At 41.4% G+C, this 27,863-nt stretch overlaps 1 protein-coding gene across 3 annotated transcripts in view; it reads left to right on the top strand.

The window, feature by feature from the left end:
* Positions 1 to 27,863, top strand: part of mcm9 (minichromosome maintenance 9 homologous recombination repair factor) — a 32,785-nt gene that overhangs the window by 2,682 nt on the left and 2,240 nt on the right. For 2 of the 3 annotated variants that reach the window (XM_026142778.2, XM_080290051.1), the window contains 12 exons: positions 354 to 519; positions 2,810 to 2,916; positions 5,789 to 5,995; positions 6,158 to 6,239; positions 6,531 to 6,731; positions 6,819 to 6,944; positions 8,026 to 8,145; positions 19,656 to 19,830; positions 22,855 to 23,057; positions 23,204 to 23,407; positions 24,186 to 24,268; positions 27,619 to 27,764. In XM_026142778.2, coding sequence (XP_025998563.2) covers positions 354 to 519; positions 2,810 to 2,916; positions 5,789 to 5,995; positions 6,158 to 6,239; positions 6,531 to 6,731; positions 6,819 to 6,944; positions 8,026 to 8,145; positions 19,656 to 19,830; positions 22,855 to 23,057; positions 23,204 to 23,407; positions 24,186 to 24,268; positions 27,619 to 27,764 — 1,820 coding nt within the window. The remainder of the gene's footprint in view (positions 1 to 353; positions 520 to 2,809; positions 2,917 to 5,788; positions 5,996 to 6,157; positions 6,240 to 6,530; positions 6,732 to 6,818; positions 6,945 to 8,025; positions 8,146 to 19,655; positions 19,831 to 22,854; positions 23,058 to 23,203; positions 23,408 to 24,185; positions 24,269 to 27,618; positions 27,765 to 27,863) is intronic. The other variant, XM_080290052.1, reaches the window with a different exon arrangement.

The raw sequence follows: 27,863 nt of genomic DNA, 5'->3' as shown, positions 1-27,863 counted from the left end.
GATTTGTTTCTCAACAATGATGCTCCATCTGGTAAAAAGACAAAAAGTATCTTATTTTATGGCTTAGCTGACATGTCTGTACTTGGGTTTTTTTAATTTTTGCATTTTAAGAAAAATTTTCTTAAAATGTTTATTTATATATTTTTAACAGATGCAGTTAAACTATTAAAAAGGAATTTTCTAAATTGGAATCCAGTGAGCAGTTCATTTTGAAACATTGTTTTTCTTTCTTGAATATTTAGCCTCTAAGTATTTCTTATCCAAACACTCATTTATTATTTTGACGTACTTACACTTCATTATTTAATGTGGATTTGCACTAATGTCATGGTTATTGTACTGTCTTCCCACAGATTGGGGACTATTTCAATGCATATCCCACTGATATCCTGGCTATATTTGATAAAGTATTAAACAGAAAAGCCAAAGCGGTAACAGACGACGGCTCACTCAAACATAATGAAGGGCAAAGAAAACAAGACCAGAGATTGGTCCACACTCTTCATGCTCGCATCACAGGTTAGTCATGCAGTTATACTAGTTACAGCTCTCAATTTGGATTGTGTGTCTATGTCAACCAAAATGCTGTCAAGCCTAAATAAACTGAGTTATAAATCTATGCTATAGATCCGGTCACTCTCTATGAAAGCAGCACATAGTTTCAAAAGCAGTTTTTTTTTTTTTTAAAGATGGTGACCAAGTTTGTTATTGTATTTTTCAGGAAGCTAAGAAAAAGCCTTTATATCAGTCTGATTTTTAAAATATTTAACTGGATAAACTGTTATTTTAATTAACTAGGAATAGTTGCCTTTCTTTGTCTGCATAAAGAGTTTGAGTGCTTAATCAGATGTGTACATTTTAATAAAGATAACAATACAATTTCCCAGTTTGATAGTTTAGCAGGTGCATTCAAATTAAATTAAAGTTTATATTAATATAAAATATTTCATGTTAATGTTATATTAAAAACAAGAAGCACTCTGAGTACAAACCTCTGCCTTGGTAGCTCAATCTCTCTGGGGAGTATTAACTTCCAATTTTAGTTTGTATATGTTCCTTTTGTTTCTGAAATGTAAAGGTGAGGTCAAATGTGATGTATTTAGTTGAAAACTATAATGTGATATTTAGAATTCTCATGTGATTTTCTAAATATTGCCAGTTTGACCCTATTTGACCTTGAATCCCCAAATATCATTTTCTAATAGTTTATATGTTGTCAATGCAAACAGTGGCAGTAAGAATCTGAGAGTCCAATATAGGCTTATTATCACTTTGACATTTAGATCAGTTTGACTGTGAAGGAGAGGTCAGTTATTTCAAATCTTTATTCGGCACATTACTTTTTCGACTAATAATTGACCTTGAAGACGCTGGTAAATGCAAGCTACATTTTAACGCAATGACCCCACTCTGTACTCCTGCAAACTTTTATTCGAATTCATTCAAAACCTTTTGAGCTGTTGTATTCACAGAGGCACACATGGAGCAAATGGTACTGAAAATATAACCTTCTTGGCAGAGATCAAAATTTTACACAGAATCCCAACTTGGAAACAGAATTCCAACTATTGGAAACATGGTTATGCCGTCACAAAGAAAAATATATTAGAGAATGACACTCAAAATGTTTTTAACCTTAGTTCCCAGATTTCAGCGTGCAGCTGTACGTTAGTTGTTGCCTTAAGCTCTAAGTCCAAGTCCCCACAGTTATATCAGTAAAGCTGTCCAAATAACCAAAACTGGAATTATGTATATATCTAATGCAGGGGTGTCCAACTCCAGTCCTTGAGAGCTACTGTCTGCAGCTTTTAGATGCATCCCTACTCCAACACAGCTGAATCAATCAAATGGCTGAATTACCTCTTCAGCATGCCATCAAGTTTGGTAAAGGCCTGGTAACGAGCCATTCATTTGATTCAGGTGTGTCGGAACAAGGATGCATATAAAAGCTGCCGGCCAGTATCTCTCGAGGACTGGAGTTGGAGACGCCTGATCTAGTGTTTATGTGCTTGCACTTAGTTTTTGCATCTCCTATATGGTGTACCTAGTTTTATAAATCTGAACATTACGGCTAACAGCTATATTCTCCCATTTTAGTGCAGCTAGCCAAACAACAAAGAACTATTGACTGCTTAAGAGACAAGCAGTGAAAGTGGACAGTAGATCCTTGGTTTCCTAAGATAAAACTCATTGCTACAGCCAATGGTAGTACAAAATTGACCCCCTCTTAGTAGAAAATAAGACTAAAAATAAGGAGCCACCTGAGTTATCGGCTCTGTCACTAGTTAGCTAACATAAAGTAATGTTAGACTAAAGTCTATTGACCACAACCAACCAAGCTGGTCACGTCATGTTTTGTACTGACACAAGATGGCACTAAACATGTTCTATCAGCATTTCTCTCTTAAATCCAGCTTCACAGACAGTGTTACATCAGTATCAGTTTTTCAGTGCAGTGCTCCAGGGTGTAAATTACCCTTTATACTTGTAGCGTTTCATGTCCAGTTTAAAAGCAGTATGGGAGTTAGAGCCTTCAGCTTTCAGGCCCCTTGTCTGTGGAACCAGGCTCAGGGAAACAGCCATCTACTGTGACCGTTTCGGGGTCACCCCCCTTAGCAACAACAACTACAATCAGGCATTTGTGTCGACTGGTAATGAGTCTTTTACACCACTGTAGATGAATTTTGGCCCACTCATCTTTGCAGAATTGTTGTAATACAGCCACATTTGAGGGTTTTCGAGCGTTGCTGCTCTTCACTGTTGCTTGTTTGAGTCACTTCACATAACTTTTTTTTTCTCCTGTGTCCAGGTCTGCCAGTGTGCCCAGAGCTGACAAGAGATACAATTCCTAGGACTAGAGATGTAGGACACTTTTTGTCTGTAACTGGTACTGTAATACGTACCAGTATTGCCAAGGTAACAGCATTTCATATATGTACATGTGCTATTCAATTAAATGGAATGCTGCTTCCAACACTGCAAAAAACATGAGCAGTATACATATAAGCCACCAGTTAATAGTGGAGTAGAGATTTAGACGCCCACACATCGTGTCAATATTTGAATTAAATATTTGTGAAAGGACCCAGTTGATACAACCCGTCTTTTTTGGGTAGGTCAGGGTGCAACATGTGACCATCATTTTTTTATCACTTGGTCAAAGACCTAGCATATAGTGTCATCATAAGACTGCTTTAGTGGGAAGTCTTCCATGGAGGGAATTTCTTTAGCTGATGAGGCATCACAAGAAGGCCCTGCCGTCTCCTCCAGGCCAGAGTCAGTGTTCGATGACCCCACGTCACCGCTTAGTGCAATGCAGACACTACACATCATTACTGGTTGTGAATGCATCCCCACACACTGCCCTAACAGGGGGTCAGTGTCCACCAAGGATTTGGTAGACCAGGGTGTGCGTGCAACCCATATCCACCATAGACTGGCATGTACCCCCTTCGCACCTTACCGTTATGCTGTACGTACCTCTTAGACCGAAGGAGGGTGTTGGAGGGCCAGCAAAATGGAACATCTATCTCACACGTCTGTGGGCGCTCCCAGCAGACGTGTCCTGGCCCCCCCCCCGCACTCAACACTCCTGCCCCAGCGGCTCCCGGTGAGTGGAGGATGGTGTCTGTAGAGGGGAAAAGGGTTAGATGAACCATCAGGTGCTGCTCTGCAGATGATGCACTGCAGCCTGCTACTGATGCATAGCGGCTAGCTCCACCACCATCTTCGCCAGCACTTCCACCAGCCGAATAGGTTGCGGTCCATCATCCCATGACTGGGTTTCGGCATCATTGTGACAAAAAGACCCGAAGCACACAGCATTGCAAGTCGATTGATATTATACATACAGCACACTTTTTGGTTTGTACAACTTCCCAGCTGTCCTCCCGTCAGGTCCCGGCATCCTACTGAAATGGGGAAGGCATGATCAGGTGATTGAGAACACCCCCGTTCTCTGCGGCCTGCTGGAGCGGGGGGGCTAGGAGGAGGAGTTGGCCGTCCGACTGCGGTCTGGAGTGTGGGGCCTCCCTGCTGTTGCGGAGTCGGGGCGGTCTGCCTCTCCCCACCGCAGGGAAAAGGGTAACACCACCTGGGTCTGGGTGCAGTTCCCCCCTCCAGGGGCAAGGGTACCTAGACCCGGTTCGTAGAGTACGCTTGGGGAGTGTGATCGTGTGTACAGCGTCTCTTTATGTCTGTCTCCACGTTGGTTGAGTGTGGAGTAAGTGCACATGAGAGCATGAGGGTGGGAATGGATGTTTGTATCTCTGTGTGCCTGTATGTCTGTGTCTATATGTCAGGTTGGGTATCAGACGCCACCTCTCTGGGGGACATCTCAGGCCCTCCAAGGTTTGGAGGCCTATCTCCCCCCACCACCACTTCCCCTGCCAGTGGCGGACTCCCTCAGGTGTCGGTGCGTTGGTGGTTCTTTGTGTCCGGGGATGGGCGTCCAGGTACACACCGGCTCACTCCTTGGCGGCCGCTTATCGGGGCCTGGAGCCTGGGGCTCGCTCGGGCCACTTCGGGGGTGGGGTGCCCCCGGCCTCTCGGCCTGGGGCTCGGTCACTCAGGCACGGCTGGCTGCCGGCGGAGCTCACGGGCGCGTCACTGCAACCCCCCCTGGCTTCTGCTCCGCGGCTGCTGAGTGAGCCCTCATCTGGGACTCTCCTCAGCTCCTTCTGGGACAGTGGCGCGGCTGCCCCTCTGTCGGTCTTCCATGGTCTCTTGTGTTCTGGGGGCCTCTGGATGTCTGGAGTTTTGATCTCCTCCATACCTGCTTCATGCCCTGGAGGACGGGGCAGTGGCCCCCCCACACCCTCTAGCAGATCATTACATGAAGGAACCTTTTTAAAAAAAAAACAAGCGCGTCCATGCTCACAGGTGTACACACGGGTGATCACACCCACAAACTACACCCTTTTTGGCTCCTACCTCAAAGCACACTGTGTTCTGTTGATCTTACGTGCTGCACAATAATGTTTAATATTTAGTATTTACTGTCATATTCCCATATATCATTGTGATGCTGTTTATTCTATTACTCTTGTTCTCTTCTGCTTGTTTTCTTTTTTCTTTCTCAACAGGTGATCCAGGTGATTGATATATGCATTTTTTTACAATTTTTTTTCTGCCCATTCTGTTGGTTTTTGGTTTTTGCCCTTCTCCCCCGTCGTCCCTCTTCTCAGCTGTTTCTCTTTCCCTCTTTCTTTCTCCCCTTCTTTCCCCCAATCAAATTTGTCCTGTATTCAGCAAGTGAAAATAAAATAAACACTAAAAGGTGAATCAAATGGACCATTACGGCAAGGCTGGGATGGTCAATTTGGTAAAGTAAATCCGTTGGGCATCTTTCTTTGCCTTTAGACAATAATTCTGATGGCAAAAGAGCCAAACGGGACAGGCAAAAAAAAAAAAAAAAGTGATTGAGAACAGCTGTGTGGGTTAGCCTCCCCTGACGTCCCACCCTAAACCCACTGCTCCATGCCTCCTCTGCAGCTTAGCCAAAACCACACCTCCCTACAGACAACTTCCAGTTTTTATTCTTATTCATGACCATTGTTAGTTATGTGTAAATGTTTCTTAATGTCAAACAAGCCTTCTACAGTTAAGCTTAACTGTTGAAACAGTTATTCGATTAAAAAATTGAATGCAAGTTAAAAATTCAACGAGACACAAAAAGTCACTTTGTAAACTTTGAGGTGGTGTTTGGACAAGGAGCAGAGCCTTACGCAGATCCACTTTGGTTTCTTTGAGTTTTACTGACAGCCGTGTCTTTTTCCTCCTCTCGTAGGTTCTGGAATATGAGCGTGATTACATGTGCACAAAGTGTCGTCATGTTTTCACAGTGCAGGCAGAATTTGAGCAATTCTACACGTTTGTCCCACCCGTAGCCTGCCCTAACCCCGATAGCTGTAACTCATATAAATTCACTTGTCTGTCTGAAGGATCTGAACCTGCTGCTTGCAGGGATTACCAGGAGATCAAAATTCAAGAGCAGGTTAGGCTTTTAAACATGAGCTTCTTGATTTTATTTAATTAATTTATGTATTGATTTTAAAAATTTCTAAACATAGTTAAAGCGTTAAGTTATGTTGTTAAAACTTCACATGCTGAGTGCGTAAAATGTCATTTTTATCGAATTGTACCCATCTTACAACAGGTGCAGAAACTTTCAGTGGGCAGTATTCCTCGTTCTTTACTGGTAGTTCTGGAGAATGACCTCGTCGACAGTTGTAAATCTGGTAAGAAACATTAATGTGTAAGAACTGTCCAGATACGCTTCTCCTGATAGCTTACAGTTTGTGGCTCAAGGCAAGTTGAGTTTAAAATGAGTAGCAAAGCAAACATAAGTTTGTCACTGGAAATCCACATCAGTGCTGGAAATGTATGTTTTCTAACTCTTAATAGATGTTTGTAGTGAAAAACGATGCAACAAAGGTAGTTGTATTATGATTACTTTGCCAAAATCAGAACTGAAAATAAAATTTTAATAATTAATCTCATGTATTGGCTTTTGGACTGTATGCTCCCAGGAGATGATGTCACTGTTTATGGAGTGACGTGTCTGCGCTGGAAAACCTTTTATGATGGTGCACTTTGTGATGTGGAGTTGGTCCTCAAAGCTAACAATATAGAGGTAAACAACCAGCAGGCTGCTGCTGGACAGCTTGTAAAGGATGCTCAGGAAGAATTTGAAGAATTCTGGAATAGCTACAAACATAATCCTATAGCTGGTATGTATAATTTACTGTGTAAGACTATTATATTTGTGTATCTTGCTCTATATCCATTTATTTTGTTTCCCTCTCTCTTATTTGTAGGTAGGAACCATATCTTATTGAGCCTGTGTCCACAGGTTTTTGGCATGTATGTAATTAAACTGGCAGTGGCCATGGTCTTGGCTGGGGGAGTTCAGAGAATAGATTCTTCTGGGACCAAAATTAGGGGTATGCAATTTTTCTTTTTTAAATTTTTAAATAATACATATTAATATTCTTAAGTATCTGCAAAGAATGACTCCTACAAACCAGTAAATAAACTTAAAAAAAAACCCAAAACATTTCTAAGCTGTGCCTTTGAAGTGGAATCTGGCCCTTTGCAGTTCATTTTCTTTTGAACCAACCATCAATCAAATTTCTGCTGCTCATCTGGGTTCTGGTCGTGGCTGGAGCAGAAAAACTGAAACTTCCCTTACCCCAGCCACCTCCTCCTCCTGGGCCTTCTCCTGGTAAGACAACCGGAATACTTCACCTAGGAGAAGTCCATGAGGTATCCTAGTCAGATGTCAGAAGAACCACCTCCTTTTGAGTCCCTCACCCTACCTCCAGGGGAGAGCCCCGGTACGCTTTGCAGTAAACTCATTTCTACTGCTTGTGTCTGGAACCTCATTCTTTTTGGTCACTCCCCAGAGCTTGCAACAAGAGTGTAGGAACATAGGTTGACTGGTAAATGGACCACTTTCGTTTTATGCTCAGGTCTCTCTTGTCTACAACCGATTGGCATAGCATCCGTATCACTGCAGACACCTCTCCAATCAGTCTGTCACTCTCGCACTCCCCTGTCCTCTCACTCGTGAACAACAGATACTTGAACTCCTCCACTTGGGGCAATAACTCATCCGTGTCCTGGAATCAGCACTCCACCCTTTGCCGACTGAGAACTTAGACTTGGAGTTGCTAACTCGCATTCTCGCCGCTTCACACTTGGCTGCATACTGCTCCAGTGTGAGCTTGAAGTTCCTCACCTGATGAAGTCAAGAGAATCACATCATCCTCAAAAAGCAATGATGAGATTTTGAGGCCACCTGTGGGCTCACCACCCACAGGAGGGGCCACAGAGATGGTCAGCCCACAGGAGGACAGACCCATGTTGCTTTTTCGGGCCCTTTAAATAGCTTCATGAAAATTAAAATTGTGACTGTCTTGTGACAGAATGTAAACTCTGACAAATCAGTGCCTCTATGTTGTTTTTTGTGTTTTACAAATGGCCCTCTGTGAAATGTGTGTATTCATGATTTGCTCCTTCTAGGCGAGTGTCATATGTTGCTGGTTGGTGACCCAGGTACAGGGAAGTCTCAGTTCCTGAAATATGCTGCCAAGATTATGTGTCGTTCTGTACTCACAGCTGGAATTGGCTCAACAAGTGCAGGTAGGTCCTGCTTTTCCCTTTAAAAAACAAAAAAACAAAAAACCCAAACAAACAAAAGAAACTATATATACACACACAAAGGAGACACAAAATGCCGCTTCTTATTATTAAGGGGAAAAAAATATTGTATCACATCTCGGAAAACTGAGTTCAGTTTCTCTAGCCACACCCAGGCCTGATTACTGCCACAGCTGTTCTCAATCAAGAAATCACTTAAATAGAGCCTGCCTGACAAAGTGGAGTAGGTCAAAATATCCTCAAAAGCCAGACATCATGTTGCGATCCACGGAAACTCAGGAATAAGTGAGAAATGAAGTAAGTTATAAAGCCATGTCTAAAGCCTAGGGACTCCAGCGAACCACAGTGAGAGCCATTATCCACAAATGGAATGATCCAAAACACACCAGCAAGTTCACCTCTGAATGGTTTAAGAACAACAAAATGCAGACTTTGGAGTGGCCTAGTCAAAGTCCTGACCCGAATCCGACTGAGATCCTGTGGCATGATCTTAAAAAGGTGGTTCATGTGCGAAAACCTTCCAATGTGGCTGAATTCTGCAAAGACGAGTTGGCCAAAATTCCTCCACAGGGCTGTTTTTTTAATTTAATTTTATTGTTATTATTTTTTTTAAAAAGGTGTTGTTGCTGAGGGTGGCCCAACCAGGTATTAGGTTTAGGGTGTCATCAATTTTTCACACAGTCATGGGTCTTCATCCAGGTCTTTTTGCGTTACTGAAGTTCACCAGTGCTTTCTTTCTTTCTCATGAAAGAAGGGAATTTTTTTTCAGTCCAGTGTCCAATTACTTGTGATCCCTTATAAAAAGAAGGTGGCACATGTTAAGGAGCAGAAGCTCCTAAATGATCAATCCAATTCGAATGTGGATACCCTCAAATGAAAGCTGAGAGTCTACACTGTCCATGTCCATTATAACTATAATTGGAATGTTTCAGTAAACAGGTGAAAAAAATAATAATTCTTTTGTGTGTGTGTTTGTACCTGTTTAGACATACTTGTGGGGACCAACAGTCGTTGTGGGGACCAAAATCCTGGTCCCCACAAGTTTGAAGAGAATTTTGAGACTCAAAATGTGGTTTTAGTGTCAGGGTTACAGTTAGGTTATGGTTAGGTGTTTAGAAATTGTGGCTCAGTTTGTATTTCTTTAAAACTTCGGTGCACGGTCTAAGGGTTTGGCTGTAGCATCCTGTTACCCCTTGGTTCCTCTTCTTCCTTCTACCACCATTCTCCTCCTCTTCTTCGTCATCTTTTGTGCATACCATTCTTGTGTATTACTGATATTGTTCACCCCCCCCCCCCTTTTTTTTCCCCCCCAACACTCTCTGGAGGCGATTCAGCCACAGATTTCTTGAACTTCTTGATTTTAGTTTTTTATTTTTATTTTTATTTTTTTTCATTAAAAATTGCAATTTCCAAACTCATGTGATTAGTAAATCACCGAATATAACAACATACTGTTAGTATTTAAACTCTATTTGTCAGCCAAATGCCATGCAGTTTCTGTGGAGGGAGCCTGTGTTTACTAGGATTTCTCACAACAGCTCTCACATCCTTAACCTTTTAATTAATTTGTTTTTTTTTTGGTAGATTCATGCACATGAAATAAGTCTGTTCAGGGCTCTCTTGGTGTTTATTTCACTTTCTCACATGAAGCACTTGTGGTGGTTTTTCACATCTCCTCATCTCTGCTCCTGTGGCACCGAAACAGTAGGCCTTCAGTCAGTTTTCTTTTTTTGAAGCTTCCTTTGTTTATTTCACACTCTTAGTCTATTAACCATACATCACATGGATGTAACCTATGCCTTTATTTAGGTCAGAACAAAGATTAAGAACAGACAAACCACCAATATACGGGCAGGTCCTCCAATCTTGGCTCCTGGAGTATCACAGCAGGTCATCCACTCCATCTCCCATCCCTCCCCCTCTGGGTCCTGATGGATTCATTAGTGTCACATATTCATTATATATCATAATCACAATACCTCAGGCAACCAATACAAGAGACAACTAAAAAGCAACCCCTTTCACCCATACTGTATATCCATCCATCCATCCATTCGCTTCCGCTTATCCTTTTCAGGGTCGCGGGGGGCGCTGGAGCCTATCCCAGCTGTCATAGGGCGAAAGGCGGGGTACACCCTGGACAGGTCGCCAGTCTGTCGCAGGGCTAACACACAGGGACAGACAACCATTCACACTCACATGTAAAGAATTTATTCGTAAATTAGGGTGGAAAATAAGTATTTGGTCACCTCAAACAAGGAAAATCTCTGGCTCTCACAGACCTGTAACGTCTTCTGTAAGAAGCTTTTCTGTCCCCCACTCGTTACCTGTATGAATGGCACCTGTTTGAACTCATCATATGTATAAAAGACACCTGTCCACAGCCTCAAACAGTCAGACTCCAAACTCCGCCATGGCCAAGACCAAAGAGCATTCGAAGGACACCAGGAAAAGTATTGTAGACCTGCACCAGACTGGGAAGAGTGAATCTACAATAGGCAAGCAGCTTGGTGTGAAAAAATCAACTGTGGGAGCAATCATCAGAAAATGGAAGACATACAAGACCACTGATAATCTCCCTTGATCTGGGGCTCCACGCAAGATCTCATCCCGTGGGGTCAAAATGATCATGAGAACGGTGAGCAAAGATCCCAGAACCACACGGGGGGACCTGGTGAATGACCTGCAGAGAGCTGGGACCAAAGTAACAAAGGTCACCATCAGTAACACACTACAACGGCAGGGAATCAAATCCCGCAGTGCCAGACGTGTTCCGCTGCTGAAGCCAGTGCATGTCCAGGCCCGTCTGAAGTTTGCCAGAGAGCACATGGACGATACAGCAGAGGATTGGGAGAATGTCATGTGGTCAGATGAAACCAAAGTACAACTTTTTGGTATAAACTCAACTCGTCGTGTTTGGAGGAAGAAGAATACTGAGTTGCATCCCAAGAACACCATACCTACTGTGAAGCATGGGGGTGGAAGCATCATGCTATGGGGCTGTTTTTCTGCCAAGGGGACAGGACGACTAATCCGTGTTAAGGACAGAATGAATGGGGCCATGTATCGTGAGATTTTGAGCCAAAACCTCCTTCCATCAGTGAGAACTTTGAAGATGAAACGAGGCTGGGTCTTCCAACATGACAATGATCCAAAACACACCGCCCGGGCAACAAAGGAGTGGCTCCGTAAGAAGCATTTGAAAGTCCTGGAGTGGCCTAGCCAGTCTCCAGACCTCAACCCCATAGAAAATCTGTGGCGGGAGTTGAAAGTCCGTGTTGCTCGGCGACAGCCCCAAAACATCACTGCTCTCGAGAAGATCTGCATGGAGGAATGGGCCAAAATACCAGCTACTGTGTGTGCAAACCTGGTAAAGACCTATAGTAAACATTTGACCTCTGTTATTGCCAACAAAGGTTATGTTACAAAGTATTGAGTTGTATTTTTGTTATTGACCAAATACTTATTTTCCACCCTGATTTACGAATAAATTCTTTACAAATCCTACCATGTGGATTCATGGATTTTTTTTTTTCACATTCTGTCTCTCACAGTTGAAGTGTACCTCTGGTGCAAATTACTGACCTCTGTCATCATTTTAGGTGGGGGAACTTGCACAATTGGTGGCTGACTAAATACTTTTTTGCCCCACTGTACATTCAGGCCCAATGGAGCATAAGTGTTGAATCTGTCTATCCAACCCCTCTCCATTCTTCTCTGCTGACCGACCGACCATCGCGGATTTGCCTGCAAGCCCATGATAATCAGAGCCCCCACTGCATGCTCTTTAAAGTGGGTGGCCACTAAAGTACGCGACTCCGCTGCATGAATGGCATATAGATGTTGTTGCAGCCGCGCTCTCAAATGAACCGCAGTTTCTCCCACATATATCGTCCCACACCTGTTACATTGAATGGCATAAATTACATTTTTTGTATCTCTAGAGAGAATTTCCCTCTAATCGCCTAAGAGGCTCCACTGTACAGATTACTTATGATGTGCTTCTGTACCAAAAACTGCAACAATGTGTCAGGTGGTTCGTTTACCCTCCCCTCCAATTTAGCTCAAACCAAAAGGTCACCCAAGCTTTGGTTTTTCCTTAAGCCTCTGATCATCCGCGCTTCGAATGCATACCCCCAGGTCCGCATTTCACAAAGATTTTGGTGGATACTGCTGAGAAATGGCGTGTACTTCTTGTGGAAAGTACTAACAAAGGGCAAAAGTCTCTCCCCTCCCGTTATGTCCTCGATGGTGTTTTAATTAAAAGGAGTCCCAAGTTCAGTATCCATCCGCCGAGCATCAACTCGCTCTCCTGCGCCACCCCGCCCCTCCCGAAAATCACCCCGTGTCCATGCGTTAGGCGTACGAAGTCCCGAGAGCGTCTCCCTGTGTATCTTCCTCAAAAAAAAGAGCGTGAGTCCCCCCTCTTCCTCAAACTCCTAAACAATGTGGAAGTAGCATTGCAAAAATCCACCTCCTTACTGCTTATTCTGTAAAATCTCAATATTTGAGATTTCACTATTTCTCGAAATGTGTGTGGCGGGTGATAATTTATGGAGGAGCGCATGCGTGTCGGTGGGTTTTAAATAAACTTTTGCATGCAACCTCTTGCCATCCTTCTCATCTTCAAAAAAGACCGTGGTGTCCAAGAAATTGATTTCAGAGTCGCTGTGCTCCTGCTTAAGTTTTATAGACGGGTGATGTGTGTTCAAGATGTGTACGAACTGTTGGAACGTATCCTCCCTGTGACCCCATGCGCCTATGATGTCATCTATAAAGTACAAATAAAACACCGGTTGTAATGAGCACTTGGCCAGCGCCTTTCTGTCTCCCACTCGCTCATATATATGTTTGTGTAGGACGGTGCATATCTCTGGCCCATAGCCGTTCCTTCCATCTGCAAATGAAACCTATTGTCGAATTGGAAATCATTATTGACGAGACAAATCTCCAAAAGCCAGAGAATTGCCGCGTCAGGGCGCACAGCATCCGGGTACCGCTGAAAGATGTTACTTACGACTCTGTCCTGTCTATGTATTGATATTAGTGTACAGACTGTCTATATCTATTGTGAATTTTAAAAAAAATGATACGTGTCCTTAAGATAACTTGGATGTTTATTAGAGAGGGCTCTCAGTGTACTGAGAGATGTTATGTATTGCACCACTGCAATCGGAGACTATAGGTCTTCCAGGTGGGATCTCAGAATAGGATAAGCGTGGGTGGGGATCATCAGGACCTAAGAAATAGTCGCGCTGTTTTGTGGAAATAACTCTTGTGATGTAGTGAGTGGACAATCCTCCTAATTTGCTGCTGGACCTCGGGCTGGATTGAATTTGAAATGCATTTGTAATATTTCTCATTTCCCAGTTGTCTCTGGGCTTCCAGTCTGTACTGCTGCTTGTCCATAATTACAATTTTTGAGTCTTTATCCGCCGGTTTAATCACGATGTTCTGATTAACTTTTAATTCTCTAAGCGCCCGTTCTTCCTCCACCATAAGACTACCCTCCCTCCCCACCTGCGGCCTTAACGAGTGGAACAACCGAATATCTTTTTTTATTAGCTCTTTGAGCGACTCGCTCAACGCCCCCCACTCCAGTTCCCACACAGATGGTAGGACGAAGGGATCCCTGTGGAAGTTGTCGGTTTCAAAAAAGTCTTGTAGTTTCGGTCTTCTATGGTACCAATGTAGGTCCCGGCGAAACTCCTCACGTGAAAATTTTTATGGCGCTGGAATGAAAGTCAGGCCCTTTTCTAATAAGCTTATTTGTGCTGCAGACGGAGTAAAGAGTCTTGATAAATTTAAAATATTAGAAGAGGAAGACCAAGTTAAATCTGGTGGGGGAGTGGAGTTTCTCCCCAAACACCATAGGCTTGTTTGCTTTAATTTTCCAATCCTGTAACTTGAGGCTTGCTCGCGCCCGATGGTATGTAGGTGTGTGCCACGCGACCCCGCCATTCCCCGCTCCGACACCTCGCCCGGTCATCTCCTCGTCCCATGTCAAATCTACCTGGAGGTGCTTAAGGTGCTTAAGCCTTAAGGCTTTAAAATCGTCAGCAGACCCGTCACCTTCCCTGCCGTCCTCACTCAGGTGGAAATTTACATTTAATTTCAAATGGTCGGGATCTGTGCGGTCCAGCGAGTCACTGCTCATATTGGCCGCCTGGTCATGTTGTTGCGGGACCTCGATTAGCATTTCACCGACTTCCTCTTCACCTGTTTGAGTAATAGTTTTGATTTTTAACCATTTTTGCTGATTCGCTGCGGACGCGTCCTCCACGGGTGGAGCTTCCATGTTCATTCGCTCGCCTATGGGAGGAGACGAAAAAGGGCCTGAAGGAGCATCGCAGCAGGAGCGGCCCGGGGGGGGGTCACAACCCGCGGCACCCACAGAGCATGCAGAGGGAGAACACAGAGAAGCAGGCAGAATATCATTATCCACATCTAAATCCACCGCTACATTCGATCTAATCCACCCAAAATTTCTCCCACTGGTCTGGTCTCGCGTTTCTGACATTTTGCGGATCTCCTGCTTCCTCAGAGGGATACATGCTACTGGGGCCAGGAGAGAACGAGGGATTAAATCATTTCCTGAGAGACGCCCAATCCTGTGGGCCTCTCCCAGGATAGGTTACCATTAAGTCACATGGGAACGCCTATTGTGCTCCCATGCAACATGCTCCTCTCAGGTACCAAAAACAAAAATCCTAAAACTGTGTGGTGTCACTCCTACCTTGTCATGCATTCTACTCGGGGTGTTACTTAGATATCTCATCTGTGTGAATAAAATGAGACTGTTCAGTAACAAAACTAATCAAAATATCAAAATAAATCTGAAAAAAGGAAAATAAGGGGGGGGGGGGATAAAAAAGAACTAAAACTAAAACCGAGACACTAATTAGTCACTGGTTAGGGGAGTGGGGTCCGTGAGGGAGTCTTAGGACTGTCGCCGACCAAGGGGGAGAACCCGAGGTCTGAACTGAAACCAAGATTCACTTATTTATACCTAAATAGAGAACATTAATAACTAAATAAAAATCCATATGACAAAAAAAATCACTAAAATTATGATAAATAAGTAATCAATATAAAAACCAAGTAGAAAGGGACCCCCCCCCCCCAGGAGATATCACTGTGATGCATTCAAGCACCCTCGGAAAAAACAATACCACTTCTCTTCACCTGTCTAGCTTTACAATATGAATGCACACCATATTGACAGCGATCTCAATCACAAGGAAATGTTTGGGGGAAGGCACTCACCCTAATAAAACCAGGAGTCTGGCCCTGTCGGTCAGCGGAAGGCCCAAAAACAAGGAAAGCAGATTGCTTATGTGCCATTTATAGTTTCTCTTATTTAACTAGGCTTTATGATCCCTAAGCTTCTCCTTTTCTTCTCTGTCCCACCGAATTAGAGGAATACAATATCTCCTAGAGTTTTAATGTGGCCCAATAAGGGTTACTTCCTCTAGGGGTCTCACAAATGTCTTTTAAAGCCTGAGGGTTGACTAAATAAAGATGTTAAATTTTAGATTTTAAACATCCCAGAGCAGGCTTATTTCTCCTCAGGGTTTGTCATAAACTTTATCAGGTCCCCAAAAAGGTTAGGCTTAGGGTCATACAGCCTGAGTAGGGTTATCTTCTAAAAATCTCACAGACTCTGAGGGTTCTTTTAAACAAAGAGGTTAGGTGTAGGTCTTTATACGTCCCAGAATGGGACTTCCTCCTTAAGGTTCCCCCATGGTCCGTTCCCAGCCCTCCCAAAAAAGTTTAAAATTCGGGTTATATTCTCTGGGTCGGGTCATAATTTCCTGCAATTCTCTCATCCTAACCACTATTAAAAAAGAAAGCAATGGTTTCAATCTATTCATTTGATATCACCCAAACAGTTTGTGTAACCTGGGGAGGGGCACAATATGACCTTGAAGGAAACAATTCTTTTTATTAAAAATGTCTTTTCAGTTCATTTCAGGGAGTATGTCAGACACAGACCCCTGGCACAGCTGGTTAGGGTATTTAGAAGTTCTGGCTTAGTTTGTTTTTCTTTGAAACTTCGGTGCACGGTCCTAGGGATCGGCTGCACCATCCTGTTTCCCTTTGGTTCCTCTTCTTTCTGTCGCCATCCCCCTGTGCATACCTTCTCATGTATTGTTAACCTTGTCCATCACCGCCATTTCTTTAATCCTCTCGAAACACTGTGATCTCCGTCAAAGTATGGTAAAGTACGCCCTTTAGGTCTCCCAACACCCTCTGGAGGAGATTCAGCCTCCAAAGATAAAGTTTTATCATTTTGGTTTTTCTTTTTCATAATAAAAAACATAATTTCCACACTCATGTGGTTAATAAATCACAATATGACAACATATTGTTAGTATTTAAATCTGTTTGTTCAAACAAATGCTGCCATGCAATTCTGTGGAGGGAGCCTAGAGTTACTGGGATTTCACACTGTGTCTCACTTTTCTTTGACACACTGTGTGTGTCTTTTCTTTGACCTTTAGTGTTTTGATGGTTAGGGTTAGGTTAAGCGGCTAGGGAAAGCACTATGTCAATGAGATGTCCCCATAAGGATATGAATACACCCATGTGTATTCATATCCTTGTTAGGATTAGTTAGGTCCATATATATTTGGACACTGAGACAGGTTTTTTTTTTTTTTGTTTTGTTTACTGAAACCTATTCCAATTACAGTTATATAAAATTATTGGGCACATAACCAATGTGTATTAACGAAAAATGAAAGGTAGGGAAAAGTATTGAGCACATGAAGAAAAATAGGTGCAAAAAGGAATGGGAAGACATGGCACCAGCTAAAATCTGTCAGATTAGAAAACAATCCTGTCACTTAACACTTGTGAGTTAATATTATCTGGCTCTGTCTCAACTGATGGCCTATACAAAGGTGTTGTATTTGCAAGATTCCACTTCTCAGAAGGTGAAAAAACAAAATATCGCCATGACCAGATACTCCCCTGCAAGATTTCAGACAGAGGTGTAAAAAGTAGTTTTATGAGCTAACCCTAACCCGAGTTCATAGATGGGGCCCATTATTACACATAACTTAATTTATGGTCATGTATAGCTTGACTTCTTTGTCATGTGTGTTTGTAACAACTTTCAGATGCTGTTCATCTGTTGTAAGCAGTTTTTTAGGTCTGCCACTTTTGTCCTCTACTTGTCCCCTTTCTCACATTGTTTAAGACACATTGAAACCTTTTCGAAATATTGGGGTGGAGATAGCTCAGTACGTAGAGTTCGCTCCATTATCGGAAGGTCGGGGGTTCAAATCCACCGAACGGCTACCCTGAGGTGCCCCTGAGCAAGGTACCGTCCCTACACACCGCTCCCTGGGCGCTTGATTGGCTGTTCACGGCTTCACTGAGGGTTAAATGCAGAGAGTAATATCCCAACAGGGGATTAATAAAGTATACAAAATATACCAGGTTTTGGGCTAACAGCTCTTTTGGAATCACCTTGTTGATGCAAAAATACTACTTTTTGCTTTTCAACTGTGTTGTTTCTTTGAGTAGACACAACAGTGATTCATTACTTTACATGTTTTTGTGTTAAGTGGCTTAACAAACAATAAAATATTCCTCTGATACATGGACTGGACTGAAAATGAGCTAAAACACATCCAATTTACCCCAAAACTTTGAAAGGCCCGAGAAGTATCGCTCATGATGATTTAAAAAAAAAAAAAATACAATAAAATCTGCCTTGTTGGAAGCAATGTCAAGAAATGAAGGGTGACTCGGACATGTGATTAACTATATATTTTTACTAGGGGTGCAACGATACACAAAATTCACGGTTCGGTTTGATACTTTGGTGTCACGGTTCGATATTTTTTCGATACAAAAAAATGTTCATGCCTTTTTAATTTGTCATTTATTAAAATTATAAATATATATTTTAACTCAAAAGTACAGTTTTTAAATTTAACCCTAACCCTTGTGCGCGTTTTTTATTTTGACAGCGAATGCGCACCTGCGGACCACTTATGTGCACCCCTGGTTATTTAGCTCATCATATCGCAGCCACAGAAATTCTTTTGTCCATGAAACCATAAAGCTGCACTTTCTTTTTGCCTTATAGTCTCATTTGTCATAACTTCTCCGTTTTGTGGTAAGCTTTTCTTTGGCTGTTACTTCTTCACCCCGACCTGTCTTATTTGGCTCAGCAGAACTAAAATATATATCCTGCTGCTTTTACACATGGACTCACATAAGTTCAGCGATTCTCTGCGCGATCAACCTCTCACATGTTTAAGCTTGCAGCGGGAGATTTCACTTGTCATGTTTGCATAGTAAGCTAACGATTAATAAGACGATGTCAGAGGAATTGGTGCACAAATTATCATCACTCACAGATCAGTGCTGTCATTGCAAAGTGAAAGCAAAAAAACAAGCGCAAATTCAAACGCGATTTCAATATGTCACATATTGACAGTGGCTCACCGATGCCAATGACATAATTACCCAGCTACATTTCTGAAAGAATGCAAAAGCATTGACATATATTTTTCCTACAATAGCCCGACGGGCAGGGCAGAGAGATTTTTGTAGCCCGACTGGAAAGATCGCTAGCTCCGGGACGTCGGGCTAGCGATTTTGCAAGCCCTGTATCTGATTGAGGAATCACTCATCTTTGGAAAAGAGAGTTTATTACAGAGAAATGTCTCTTTCCAAAATAAAAGCTATACTATCCGCTTCTTCTGGGCTATATTCTCAGCAGCATAAGGAGAATCACGTACTAGCAGCTGTCTAAATGACTTGGCTAAAGTTAGTAGCATGCTTGTTGTTTTTGTCTTTGCACTAGGATGATGTCGGCGTAAATGTGCAGTCATATTCGTTGTGTTCCCACTAGTGCTTTCAGGTTAATCTCGTTGAAATGACCTTAACGCCACAACACGGCAAATCTCCGTTAACGAGCTACCGCCGATCGCCCCGTGCATGGGGCTAGACGGCCAACACGTTAACGAGCTAACTGCGCTAACACACTAGTTCACATCAATGTAATTAAGCATTGCATGGCACATCCAACATACTGTTTTACTTTAGTCCATGACTCGCTTACCTTCAGGGTCATACGTCACATGAAAACCAAAATAATTCCAAACGCCAGATCTGAATGAGGGTGGGGGAGGTCCATCTTGCAAGGAGAGCTTAACTTCTGTCTCGCTAGCTTGCCCTGCGCTCTTCCTCCTGACTATGCTGTCTGTGTTGAGCGCTCAGTGGATCTGCGCTTGACAGTGCAGCCTAGGCGGAGTAGTCGAACGCAGATTCACTGAGCGCTCAACACAGACAGCATCGTCAGAAGGAAAGTTGATAAAATAAATTACAAATGTTGTATTGTTCGATACATATGCGTACCGAACCGAAAGCACTGTATCGAACGGTTCAATATCGATACGAATATCGTTGCACCCCTAATTTTTACATATAATACCAATGTATTACTTCATAAAGTGAATGTGTTTCCAAAGGACTGACAGTAGCAGCTGTGAAGGATGGAGGTGACTGGCACCTGGAAGCAGGAGCCCTGGTCTTGGCAGATGGTGGTTTGTGCTGCATTGATGAATTCAACAGCATCAAGGAGCAGGATCGCATCAGCATCCATGAAGCTATGGAGCAACAATCTATTAGTGTTGCTAAAGCTGGGTAGGACTCTCATGCATTTACATATAAATTCACATCACCAGAAGTTAGGAATTTCAAACACAGAATGACCACGATCGTATACAGTGCTGTGGGAAACTCTTTGTCCCCCTCCTGGTTTTCTTTCTTTGTTTTTGTTTTTTCATCTTTGTCACACTTGAATGTTTCCAATCAGCAAACAAATTTTAATACTAGACAAACATAACTTAAATAATGATTTCATTTATCACAGGAAACCTGCCTGGCCCTGTGGGGAAAAATAACTGTCAAATCATGAATTAAAGAGAACATGAAAAACTAATTTACATAATGGAAATATAGCACTGTCTGTTAAGCTTGATTTAGGAAATAAGTGCTTAAGGTTTTAAAAACATGTTTAGCGCCAGCTTCTGCCAGTACCGAACATGTGGTTGGTTGGTTGAGGCTAATTGACACACATTAGTTTATGTTAGTTAACTACTGACAGAAATTACAAGTCAGAGGAAAATAAGGACACTAAAACTAAAAATCAGATTAAAGGGCTCACTCCAGTACTGCCCTTGACAGCAACAATGAGTTTTATTCTAAGAAACCAAGGATAGAGTGTCCACTTTCATTCTTTGTCTCTTTAGCAGCAAGTGGCTCTACGCTGTTTGGCTAGCTGCACTCAAACAGTGCACCTGTTAGCTGTAATGTTTGGTTTTGTAAAGCACTTTATGAATGAGGAGTGTGTGGAGGAAGAGAACCTGTTTAGGTTCTCCCTAACCCTAGCTGAATCCAAACTGGGAGCTGGTTTCATAGAAGAGGGGCCTGAAAACTGAAGGCTCTGCCTCCCATTCTACTTTTAAATACTCTAGGAACAAGAAGTAAGCCTGCAGTGTGAGAGCAAAGTGCTCTAATGGGGTGATATGGTACTATCAGGTCATTGAGATAAGATGAGGCCTGATTATTTAAGTCCTTGTATGTGAGGAGCAGGATTTCAAATTCAATTCTGGATTTAACAGGAAGCCAACGAAGGGAAGCCAATATAGGAGAAATCTTCTCTCTCTTTCTAGTCCCTGTCAGTACTCTTACTGCAGCATTCTTATTATAGGATATACCTTACAATTTAAAATGCCTTGAGTTGTGATTTGGGGCTATATAAATAACATTGAATTGAATTAAAATAAATTGAATTTTGGATCAACTGATGGTTTTTAGTTGTAGAGTTTTAGGACATCTTCTTAATAACAAAATGCATTAGTCCTACCTAAAAATAATAAATGCATGAACTAGTTTTTCAGCATCACTTTGAGATAGGATGTTTCTCATTTAGAGATATTGTGAAAGTAGATGAAATCATTTAATATGCACATTGAAGGCTATATCCTGGTCAAAAACAACTCAAAGATTACTCAAAGTGTCAGCTGAGAGGGGTTTCAGGGAATACTCTTAAAATGACTTTTTTTTTTTTTCTTTTTTCAATGCCGTATATCAGCAAAAGACTCTCAAAGTGTTTTTTGTTGGTTTTGGGGCAGACACAGTCTCTAAGGAGATGCAGGTTTTGGGGGAATACACTCTAAATTCAAAATTGCTGACCAGCAGGTTAAGACTGACCAAATATGACGTTTCAGTTGTAGACCTTTGCCTTATTAATATTTACTTACTTTTGATAATGTCGTTTATTATCATTGGAGTCTTATTGTCTTGATTTTGCTATTGTTGAAACTTTTTTTTGTTTAGTATTGTTTATTTTAACGATTTATAAAAAATGACCTCATTTTTCTGTTCTCAAATATTCTACACTACTACCAAATATAATCTGCATTGGGCATTAATTAATTCTCCTACTGAAGTAATTTTAGTCATTATAATATCTATGCAAACTCTCCTTTAACAATGTCCACTTTTAAGTATGTTCATAAGGTTCTGGCATCTAGTCACGGTTATCAGTGGCTCGTTTTGTGTTTATGACCTCGTCCACTCATGGGTGTTTAGCAGGGTTTCCTTTTTTTCTTGTTCTACTTGTGCCAAGTGGCTCATTTTGTTAAGACCTTGTTTATGACCTAGTCTACTAAAGGCATGCTCATTGGTATTCAGCAGAATCTTCTCTTTTCTTTATCCTATTGGCTCATTTTGCTGAAGAGCTACATGTGAGCTGCCAGTTTGGATAGAACATCATTTAATCCAGCCGACAGTTTTTTTGTTTGGTTTGTTTTTTCTGGTTCTCATCAACGGGGCCTCAGGACCAACTCACTCCACTTTCCCAAACAACAGCTCAGCTCATGGGTCTCATTTACAGTCTTCTACATTCCTCTCCTTCCTATTGTTTAAACATTTACTCACCTTGTAAGTTTGTAAACATCTCCTAAGTAGCACTGAGATCTTAACAACTCTTTCCTTTCCCCTCCTTTTTTATTTACACTTATTTCACACGACAATACTGTACTCAAACTCTGACAGTAATATTATACAGCTTTTTTTTTTTTTTATACATTGTCACAAAACGGCTGTGTGCAGGCAGGAAAATGACCCAAACGCAAACCTTACCGAGGCAAACGTGAACTCAAAAACACAGCTTTATTGCAAGCGTGGAGGTGAAACAAAGAACAAAACTAAACTGGGAAACTAACAACAACAAACTCATGGAAGACAGGGAGAATAACACACAGCTATGAGGGAAGTGGGAACACATGGGGAAACAGCTGACACACATGAACATAATGACGTCACAGGGGAGGAGTAAAACTAAACCCATTGAACGTAGAACATAGGACCTCTTCAAAATAAAACAGGAAACATAATGAAACGCAGACATGACAACATGAATTTCACGACAAAAGACATGCAGACATGAAACGCATAAAGGACGAGGGAAACTTAACACAGGGGTAGAAAACACAAGGGGAATCTAATACAAAATGAACCTTGATAAACTAATAAATCTCCTAATCCACATACTGGATTATTTAAATGGATCATTTTAATTTAAAAAAAAAAAGTGTTTACTCATCTGTTTTTTTTTCTCGTTTTTTTTTCTGTGTGATCCACTGCTCTCTCTTTCTGCAGCATGGTGTGTAAACTGAATACCAGAACTACCATTCTGGCAGCTACCAACCCTAAAGGCCAGTATGATCCCAACGAGCCACTGTCTGTGAACGTAGCTCTGGCCAGTCCTTTGCTAAGTCGTTTTGACCTGGTTTTAGTTCTGCTGGATACCAGAAATGCAGAGTGGGACCACATCATCTCCTCTTTCATTATGGAGGACAGAGGTAGAAGACATGTTTTTGAGTTTGGAAGTGAAATATGACTAAAACAATAAAGTCTGTTGTTATAAATAATTGATTATTATTGTTCTCTCACATACCCTTCAATGGGGAGAACGTGGTAAAAATGCCCCTTCTCTTTTTTTCTTAAGGACTACCTGATCAGTGTTCGAGTCTGTGGTCTATGGAGAAAATGAAAGCTTATTTCAGCCTGATTAAGCATTTAAAACCAGTGATGTCAGAAGAAGCCAACTGTATACTGACACGCTACTACCAGCTACAAAGACGGAGTGATAGCAGCAGTGCTGCCCGCACAACTATACGCACATTGGAGAGTCTGAGCAGGCTGGCTGAAGGTAAGATGAGAAGTTTGACTTCAGACTAGTTTGGTCATATTTATTCATAAGTCAAGTCATTGATTGTGGTCAGGTCTAAAACGAGTCTTCTGATAATATTTTACACGCTGCTCTTGCAGCACCGAAAGGCATACAAGATGTTTTTTGTTTTTGTGTTCTTTCTTCCTGTTGTTGCTGCCACTTTAGTATAACTATATCTATCCCTGTAGCCTCCTTCCTTTGCTTGTCCATCACTAGTATGTTTGGTTTGTAGCCGTCCATTTGTATGTGGAAGTCCACATGACTTAGCTTAGCCTTTCTCAACCACCCTAGGAACTGCATCACATTTTGGCCTTCTGACTTCTCAAACTCTGCTCAGGTGTTCATGTTCTTTGTTATGGCGTTCCACGTATGCCCTGTTTGCTAGAATCTTGCACCCTGCTGTTATGTGCTTGATTGTCTCAGGGGTGTCTTTGCACAGCATGCTTTGCCTTAGGGCTGGGTATTGTCACTGATTTCTAAAATCAATTCGATTCAGTTAGAGGACTAGATCTTGAAGGTTAAAGACCATTCACAGGAGCAAGTGGAGATTTTTTTTTTTTTTGTTTAATCAAATATTGTAATTAGTTACTAAACATTCATCATATGATGATTTAAAAGCAAAATGATTTTAAACTAAAGTTTTGTTAACTATGAAGTTGCTGATGATATGTAATAACAATAAAGCTTGTTGCATATACAAATCTGAAAAAAGTGGAACGGCAGCAGTGGCAGAAAACTTTTTTTGTTAATTTTACAGCCCATGCCAAGCTCATGTACAGAGAGACAGTTACCATAGAAGACGCTGTCATTGCTGTTTCTGTTATGGAGTGCTCTATGCAGGTAAGGCTTTTATTTGTTACTTTGAAAATTAAAACCTGTCTATGAGGCTCTTTCAATTTAAAGGGTTTTGTATTCATTGTATTTATTTTAGCAGGAAATCCCAAAAGGTTTTTTTTTTTTTTTTGCCTGTCCCATTTGGTTCTTTAGCCGTCAGAATTGTTGTCTGAAGACCAACAAGGATACCCAATGGATTTATTTTGCCAAATGGATCATCGTGGCATTGCTGTATTGGTCCATTTGATCGACCTTTGTTTTTATTATTTATTTTATTTTATTTTCAGTTGTTACAGACGGGACAGACATGAGTGAGGGATAGGAAAGAGAGAAAGAAAGAGGAAGGAAAAGAAAAACAGAAGGGGAGAGGGACATCTTCACAAGCATATCCTATGTGGAGATTGAATAAAAATTAGTTGACACTAATTAATGGCACAAATAATCCAGTAAACAATTGCAGCACAGTAAAAAAAAAAGGAATCCTCTTTGAGCCATTACTTGTGTAAAGTATTTTCCCAAAAGACAAGGACACAGACAACAGGTAATACTGAACTAAATGTAAAACCTCAACCTTTTTCATTTTTACCTAAACCGTGTGCACAAAACTCTGGAGGGATCTAAATGCTAACGTAGAATCCAGTCAGGACGTCTGCTACTGCTGTTTGCTCGTTTTTTTTTTATGGGCGATCGTTTTCAGGCTTCAAGTAGCACCATTATACCAACGTTTCACATTCTAGACATTGTTTTAGGTGTATTTGACCAAAAGTTTGACTGAAAATTCACATGCAAGCTTTTTTTCAAGGCTGTGGTATTTGCCCGCAAACAATACCTTTCAGCTAGCTAAAACAGAATATTATGCTATCACCGAGCAACATGGCTAATGCCTTTCACACAGCTTTGTCTCAACTCCAAAGAGCTACAGAAGTAAAAGCTCATAATAATAATTGAAACAATCTTTGAAAAAATGACTTACCAAGTATGGCAAACAACTCAAATATGTAGAGCAAAATGTTCTGAAACGGCTTCACTTCAGCTTCGATTGGAGCCTATGGTGCTGGGGGCGGAGTCTGTGAATTTACTCTGTTGGTGTCATAGCCCCTCTAGGAGTTCAGAGTTAAGAGGTCAAGAGTTAATGTTTCCATTGTAACACCTCCAGATTTGACAGAGAAACACTCATTTTTAACACTCGATTTTAACTACTATCATTTTACACCTCAGAGTTACATTAAAAGAATGTGACTCTACTTAGAGTAAAATTAACTCTACTTTTGCAAGGAGACTATTAACACCAAACATTTAACACTTTTGAATTTGCTGTGTAGGATAACCACATTTACTCAGGGCCTTTTTGATGTGATGTTCTTCTGCTTCCCTGGCCGTTGTGTCAGTGGGGTTGGCGTTCGCTCTGTGTTGTAGTGTCCTGATGACTCCAAGTTTATGCTCCAGTGGAAGATGAGAGTCAAACCTTAAATACTAATCTGTATGTAGGGCTGTTCGATATAACGATATATATCGGATGACGATATAAAAATGTCTATCGTTTCATTTTACGCAATCATTTGTTTTGTGGTGTCGCAAAATAAACCGTTTATGGCAATATTTTTTCATCGTTTTGATGGTCACTGTAGTGGCTATATTAATTTCTTAAAGTTCTCTCTTTCTCTTATATTTAATATAACCACACTACAGACGGACAAGCGCCTGTTTTTATGCATTGTCGTTAGCAACAACGACGGTAACACCATCGCGTGTCCACTTGTTTATTTTCCACATAAACCTTTCACAATAAAGCTCAAGATCCTATTGAGACTTTTCAAAATAAACTGAATCACGCGAAAGAGCAGATTATTTACGGATGAGAAGCAAAAAAGAGCCGTCAGGTGCTAAAAAATAAACCTTAGACTCAAACGTTAGAACAGGCTTTTCCCGGCAGCACGTCGTGTAATAAATACTCACAAGGAAAACGGCGGCCATTACAACTTATGTCTAAAAATGTCTCGTTTCATGCATCGGTTAAACACTCGAGTCCAGGTACACGACGCCCAGCTGGAAACACTTCACGCAAGTCGAGCTGCCCGAGATTCACATAATTTACAGAAAATGTAAAATTTTTGTGATTTATATCGTTATCGGACGGTAGATGTCTTATATTGGGATATGAGATTTTGGTCATATCGCACAGCCCTATCCGTATGCGTATGTTTACAGTACACATCAACTTTTAAATGTCCCCCATTACTGATGGCGATCTCACAGTCTAAGAAGGCTAACCAGCAACTTTTCATATCCTCCCTGGTGAATTTGATGTGGTTTTCCAGCGAGTTAATGTGATCCGTGAATTGTTGCACATCCTGAAATTTGATTTTCACCCAGGTGTCATCCACATACCTGGACCAATGACTTGGTGGTTTTCTAGGGTCGGATACCATAGCCCTCTTTTATACTTCTTAGGAGAAACAGGAGAAGTTTTGCCAGAAAAAATTGTTGTTATCGGTTGACTGTAGTACTGATCCTGGCATTTATGCTCAGTCAGGGCAAACACGTTTTCACACCACTTGTATGTACTATGATCATTATACTAAAATAATTAGCAGCGGTGTTTACTAAAGGTAGGATACTAAAGTCTGTGCAATTTTTTTGAATGAAACCAGCTGTTAAGTTTGAAAAAATAAATTCCACATCTGATCATTTCTTGCCTAATTTTTTGGTTTTCATTGCCTTTACTGAAACAGAATCCTAACATAACCGTATCTAAAACAGTTTTACTTGCTGAAAATCTACTCACATTGAAGCTTAGACTTGATGCTTTAGCCTAAAGTTGTATACAATACTGCAAGCAATCTGTTCGTTGTATATTGTGTTGAAGCTCCCACTTTAATTGCAGCATTGGTCTGGCAAGACTCCAATCTGGCCCACTGGACATCTCTGAAAATGTAGAGGAGGACATAAACTTTGAATTGTATTTCCATAAATTTTGGTGAAGTGCTTATAAAGACTCTCACAGCTATTCATACTACACCAAAGTAATCAAGAAATGGATAAACAATTAAACGAGTGAAAAGTTATCACTATCTAAGAGTGAGTGCTGACAGAGCTTTCATAAGTTACAGCAGCATTCACTTGTTGTAAATGAGTGATGAAGTCACACTTCTTTTTGATATACTAATTTTCAGCATTCTGGCCCACTTAAAAGTAAAGTGGGCTGTATGTGGACCACAATGTAAAATGAGTTTACAGATGACATTCTCACTTCTAGTCTCCTTTGTTTTCCAGCTGGTTGATATCATTCACTTTGTGGTGTGTTGTCATCACGCTGCTGTGTCAGTCTGTAACTGCATATTACGTTCTTCTTTTAGGGTGGCGCTCTGCAGGGAAATGTGAATACTTTATTCACCTCATTTCCTGCTGACCCTGTTGAGCAGTATCAAACTCAGTGTCAGATACTGCTCGAAGGACTGAACCTCCCACTGTTCCTTAAGAAGGAGCGAGACAGACTATCCAGGTGAGTAAATTGGTGTTTTGTTTTGTTTTTTGTTGTTGTTGTTTTTTTTTTAATTTGTTAACTTTCAAAGATAATCCCAATGTTAGATTATTACCTCCT

The sequence above is a fragment of the Astatotilapia calliptera genome, chromosome 15, assembly GCF_964374335.1.
Source record: "Astatotilapia calliptera chromosome 15, fAstCal68.1, whole genome shotgun sequence".
NCBI classification, from domain to species: domain Eukaryota; kingdom Metazoa; phylum Chordata; class Actinopteri; order Cichliformes; family Cichlidae; genus Astatotilapia; species Astatotilapia calliptera.
The sequence above is the reverse complement of the archived record's forward strand: the minus strand, read 5'-3'. Positions and strand labels throughout refer to the sequence as shown.